This window comes from Prorops nasuta, unplaced genomic scaffold (assembly GCF_024137725.1).
Source record: "Prorops nasuta isolate Cenicafe-Biocafe unplaced genomic scaffold, Cenicafe_Pnas_1.2 PNAS00008, whole genome shotgun sequence".
In the NCBI taxonomy this organism is placed as follows: domain Eukaryota; kingdom Metazoa; phylum Arthropoda; class Insecta; order Hymenoptera; family Bethylidae; genus Prorops; species Prorops nasuta.
Genome location: NW_027116805.1, coordinates 1848129 through 1853293, shown reverse-complemented (window position 1 = coordinate 1853293; position 5165 = coordinate 1848129). Strand labels below are relative to the sequence as shown.

The 5165-nt window shown below is 41.3% G+C and overlaps 1 protein-coding gene across 2 annotated transcripts; it reads right to left on the bottom strand.

Annotated features, from left to right (window-relative positions):
- Positions 1 to 1954: 1954 nt before the first annotated feature.
- On the bottom strand, positions 1955 to 4580 carry LOC136775464 (myrosinase 1). 2 transcript variants are annotated; one of them, XM_066730255.1, is made up of 7 exons: positions 4290 to 4580; positions 4140 to 4234; positions 3791 to 4048; positions 3496 to 3664; positions 3050 to 3432; positions 2678 to 2916; positions 1955 to 2613 (listed from the first exon to the last, which is right to left on the bottom strand). In XM_066730255.1, exons 1-7 carry the CDS (start codon positions 4534 to 4536, stop codon positions 2454 to 2456), a joined length of 1551 nt encoding a protein of 516 aa, XP_066586352.1. In that variant the 5' UTR covers positions 4537 to 4580; the 3' UTR covers positions 1955 to 2453. The 2 variants fall into 2 exon arrangements, with proteins under 2 accessions (XP_066586352.1, XP_066586353.1); XM_066730256.1 differs by lacking the exon at positions 4140 to 4234 and having other exon boundaries at positions 4290 to 4445.
- Positions 4581 to 5165: the final 585 nt, after the last annotated feature.

Genomic DNA, 5165 nt, shown 5'->3' with positions numbered 1-5165 from the left:
TAGCTTGGTAAAAGAAAGCAAGGTACGGGATAAGTCTGAAAGACTCGAGGAGCATGAGTTTCACGCAGCTAGGGTATAAGCTGCTTCTCCCCGCTGAGTTTCGTCGTTCCTGACGTCCCCAGACAATGGCTTTTCGCTAAAGGATAGAACTCTGCGCGAAAAAGAGGAACCACCGGACGTGGAAAAGAGCACCCTTTGTTCTCCAGAGGCCGCATCCACGCCATCCTCTGGACCACGGCGAACTCTCAGCATCTTTGCTACGCGCCAACATTTTCAAATAAACTCGCAGAATTACCACCGCTCCCCAAACATTTTTCCCACCCAGAAACTTTGACTTTAACATAGCCGCGCGCGTGAATCCGTAACAAACGAATTTCTGTCGAACGTGATAAAAACATTGGATAACACGTGGTTCGATAAGGGTTTGAAAAAAGAATCGAATAAAAATGTAGATTGCCAATTGAAAAACGACAAAGGGTGATATAAATTTGGAGCGATTGGAGATGAGTATCTGAGTTAAATGTATAGAATGAATAGGATTGGAAAAATGTCACGAGTCCGTATAGGAGTGGTTGCAAAATGAAATAATCGGATAGGGGAATGGCGATTTAAATCTGATGAGAGATAATGTTGGTCAGGAGGATACCTGGTGTATACTGGGATAATGAGATGAGTGTGTATAGGTGCACGGGGATGAGTATAGGTGTGTGTGTGTGTGTGTGTGTTTGGAAGGCAATAGCGAGCATGCGGAGGGTGGTGCACGAAGGGAAGAGAAGAAGGGATGATAAAGTATCTAGACAATACTTGCACTAACTGGGGCGTCATCGGATGGAGGTACACCGGAACTTGCTACCGCGCGGAGCTGTCTGTCTGTCTGAGTCAGACAATACGAGATCCTAACGGTAGACGTGGCCGAACCGCGCCCCTTTCATGTATCGCTGATTGATACCCTCGTACCCGCGGCTCCTGTCCGTCCCGGGGATGCGACGATAATGTCATCCTAGTCGACGCGACAGCCATCTCCCATGGCCACATTATCAACGCACCAAATTCCTCATACAACCAATAATGTACCACCCCTTGTCCACCCACGAAACCCAAAATGGTCGATCACCTGCACATTCGAATCTCCACCTGACCCTTTTTACTGTCCGACCATCTCTCTACATCTCCAAATTCTGCTGCTGCTCCGCGTCCTACGGCCATGACAATCACACCGATCATCGCGATGATTTCCATTGGATTTTGCTCCCGAGACCGCTGGTTTCACCATCCCTCCGTTATACAAGGCTCGCCTGTACTGTGAATTTCACAGTTAACGAATATGCATATATGGAATTCGAGAATGAAATTCCTTTAAGTAGAGCTACCGGCGCGTGGATGGGGTATGAGTCGTTATGGGTTGGAATGGATGAAATAAATTTTTAATGCGCGTCGCTGGTGATTTTTGGGGGACCCCGATAGGGGAAACTGTGGTTTTGGTTATTTCGTCATTGACGGGAATGGAAGAGCGACGCTGGCGTCGGCGAGCCGTTAATTTCCTCGCGAAGTCGTCATGCTTGGCTTACTGGCACGTCCTGGAAGCAATTCCACAGATTCTTGTCTCCGAGGAATCTCGCTTTGATCGTCGCGCGTACGTCACTTTAACAAGAAGCGCACGAAAAGCAACGACCAACTCGGAAACATCGGCCTTCGCGGATTCTGTCATTGCATTACTCGGTCCTTTGAAACACCTTTGCACCAGCTTCTCTCTCGCTACGTGCAAACGACATTTATTACAAGCTCTCTCACAGCTATTTCGCTCGTTCGACCTTGCCACCCGCAATTTCTGAATTCTTGCAATATCGACATGGTCTCCGCAGCTTCCGCAACTACTCCACGCGTGTCTCCGGAAAAATTTCTCTCCTCTTTACAGGTTATGCTGTTATAGTAATAATTAATAGGATGAGCGTTAATTTTATTACAACATAATAATCCATGATGGAATAATTTATGCTTGCTACCGATGAAATCTCAAGGAATGGAACGAGGAAGGGTATGGAAAGGCAAACGCGCGAATACACTTACAGGAAGAAGCAGTTGTTCAAAAGGAATTACCAGTGCTAGGCGCTCTAACCTATATGAAATACACCGTTACTTGATTGAATCTACATGTACGCGCGAAACAACTAAGCCAGCATCAATGTATACACGTACTTAGCGACATGACGAATCTATTCATCTGTCCCCAACAATCTGAAATTGAAATCATCTAAACCGTATCGCACGTATAGCACTGAATACGTGGCTGAAGCGATTTCAATTAAGTTTCTGATTGAATTCGACTTTCCATTAAATTATTATACTTTTTTATCATCTAATTTGTAGTTAAAGAACTTTTATAATTATAGTATAAAACAAAATCGTAGACTTCGGTTATTATAATTTTTGCTTAATCAATAGAAAAGTAAGTTTTATGAATAGATTAATTCTAGCCATGAATTACCTAACATTTTTGTCATATGATCTACAACTCTATTCTTGTAAATATAAGCTAAAACCTTTGTGGAGAGCTTGTTCGTTCTTAGTAGCATAAGGTCTTTCAGATCAACGTGAAATAACCCGGAAGAACCACTGCAAATTATAATTATTAATTGGCCGATCATTTAACAAAAATCACAAGTTGCAGATTACGTACTTATTATTTAATTTCCACTCGTACTCGTCTACGAGAGACCAAGCTAAATATCCTCGAATGTCAACACCACCCTTCATAGCTTTCAGAATTTCTAGAATATATTCCCGAAAATAGACGCATCTACCCAAATCTAGAATATCGCCATTATCGATAAAACCATTCTGGGTGACGTAAATTTCTGGTAGGAGATATTCATTGTTGAATCGATGTAAAAATTTCTTCAGCGCCCAAGGTGTACTCTGGGAAGGAACAAAAATGGATTATATTATAGGATTTCCGTTTTTTGCCTGAATCTCTGAGATTTTATAATTTATTTTATCGCGTCACTTCACTGTTTCGCTTTATCGTTTCGCTTTTATTTATATGGGATACCTTAGTCCAGGACTCCTTGGGCCAACTGTCCGTCTGTTGGAAAGCAGCATCGTTCTCGAAGGAAATGTCATTCGGGTCAGGATTTATTCCGCGCACTTTGCTAGCGGAATAAAAGTTTATGCCGACAAAGTCCGCTGATCCCTTAACTTGGTCAATCTCGCTTTGGGTAAAACTCGGCAATCTGGATCTGTAAAAAGCTAGGAGACTTTTTTCACTTACGATGCGTTTCATTAAATGGGGATAGTCGCCATTTTCACTAAACACCGGATGTGTCAGCCAGTTATTGTACCACTGATAAGCTCTTTCCACGGCTTCTATATCTACACTCGATTCAGGATTATCCGCCTCTAACCAGGTGTACAGATGGGTTATTCCAATTTTACCTATCACATAGGGACAGATGCATGATTATAAGCATACTCATCTTCAAAATAAAGAATTTTTACCCCGCTCATGACCGAACTTTTCGTGATACAAGTGATAAGCTTTCGCGTGAGCCAGCAAAGTGTGGTGTCCACAAAGGTAATCCGCAATTCCTGATTGGTTCGGGATGCTATTTTCAAGGACAAGCGTGCACAATATCGTCGGCTCGTGTACAGTCACCCAAAATTTAACCTATAATTTATTAAACGGATAATAAATAAATGTTACCTGCAGCATTTATCATTCATACGCGAGACGAGTTGATTGGCTTTACTACGGGTGATAATAACTTGTTTACTAGAGATTTGCCCTATGTACCTTGTAAGCAAAACTCATGAATACCAGTTGAGCATAGTCCACGAACCAATCAATAATTAATGGATTTGTCCAACCCCCTAACTGCCGTATGCGATCCGGTAATTCTCCATGATAAAGTGTAACCATTGGTTTCATATCATTTGCAAGAATTTCATCTATCATTCTGTCATAGTAATTTAATTGTCCTTGATTTACATGGTTAACAAATCCATTTGGCAAAATCTTTGACCACGATAACGAAAATTTGTACATTTTACTCTGAAAGCAGATAAGCCAAGAGATAATAAGCAGCTAAATATATTTTATATTATTAAAAAATCTGTAAAAATGTTAATTTAATTTTTACTACCCCAAGACTTTTCGCAAGTCGAATATCTTCTTTGTACTTGGAATTAAAATCACTGTACTCATTGATGTTTTTTTTAGCTCCAATAAAATGGCCTCCTTAAATCGTGAGAGTTACTTTAGGCAAAGATTTAACTGAAAACTTTGAACTTACTGTGAAAACGACCATCGGGACCCATTAAATAATTCGTGGTTGCGAGACCAAAGGAAAAATTTTCCGGGAATTCATTTCGCGATAAGGAATTGGTGGAATCGATTTGAACACTGGGAAACTGATATTGAAATACCGTCGCTGCTTCCGTGGATGAAACTAATTTATGCTGGTACGATATTCCAATGAAAAGACCGATAATTGCATTCAAAAGTTTTACCATAGTTCGTTCGTTGTTTAAAAACTGCATTATTGAAGTCGACTCGCGAAGAAAAGGTTGCGAAAAAGCTTAAAGTATACTATCGTTACTCCTTACGAATGTGCTAATAATTCTTGCGTAAGAGACTAGTTAAAACATTATCTATGGTACACTCTATTACCGTTTACTGAAAATTGTTCGCAAACATATAAAACATCGTGTATCATTTACCTAAATAAAAAAAAGGAATACGTAATTCGGTGATTTTTAAATTGACATAAAATGTCAACAACAAAAATACGAGTGACACGAGTCAAAGTTGAAGGTAAAAACGGTGAACTTGGTATCGTTGGAAGGCTATATGATTTTTACGCAGGGGAAGGTATAAGTTGGGTTTTGGGGGAAAACAACGGAGAGAGAGCGCGTACAACGTTATCAGGCATTGGCAATACGCGTTGCGGAGAGACAGAGACACTGCAGCGTAGGGATTGGCTTAAATTTCCGGTTCAGCGAATCGGAAGTGATTTCTCCGGGCTACATCGGCCACGCGCCTCTACGTGGAAATGACCTGCAGAGCAAAGCGGAACGTCATTTCCGGCGCAATAGAGTGACGATGCCCTTCCTACGTCATATAAATACCGGCTCGCCAAAACCAGTTCTCAATGTCATTGTAATTACGC

Bases quoted from the DNA above. Each gene is read 5' to 3' on its own strand.
- LOC136775464 (XM_066730255.1), bottom strand. From the start codon at position 4,536: ATGCAGTTTTTAAACAACGAACGAACTATGGTAAAACTTTTGAATGCA. The intron at 4,049-4,139 runs GTAGTAAAAATT...ATCTGCTTTCAG, and splicing joins GACTTGCGAAAAGTCTTGGG to AGTAAAATGTACAAATTTTC. The intron at 2,614-2,677 runs GTACGTAATCTG...TATAATTTGCAG, and splicing joins GAGTGGAAATTAAATAATAA to TGGTTCTTCCGGGTTATTTC.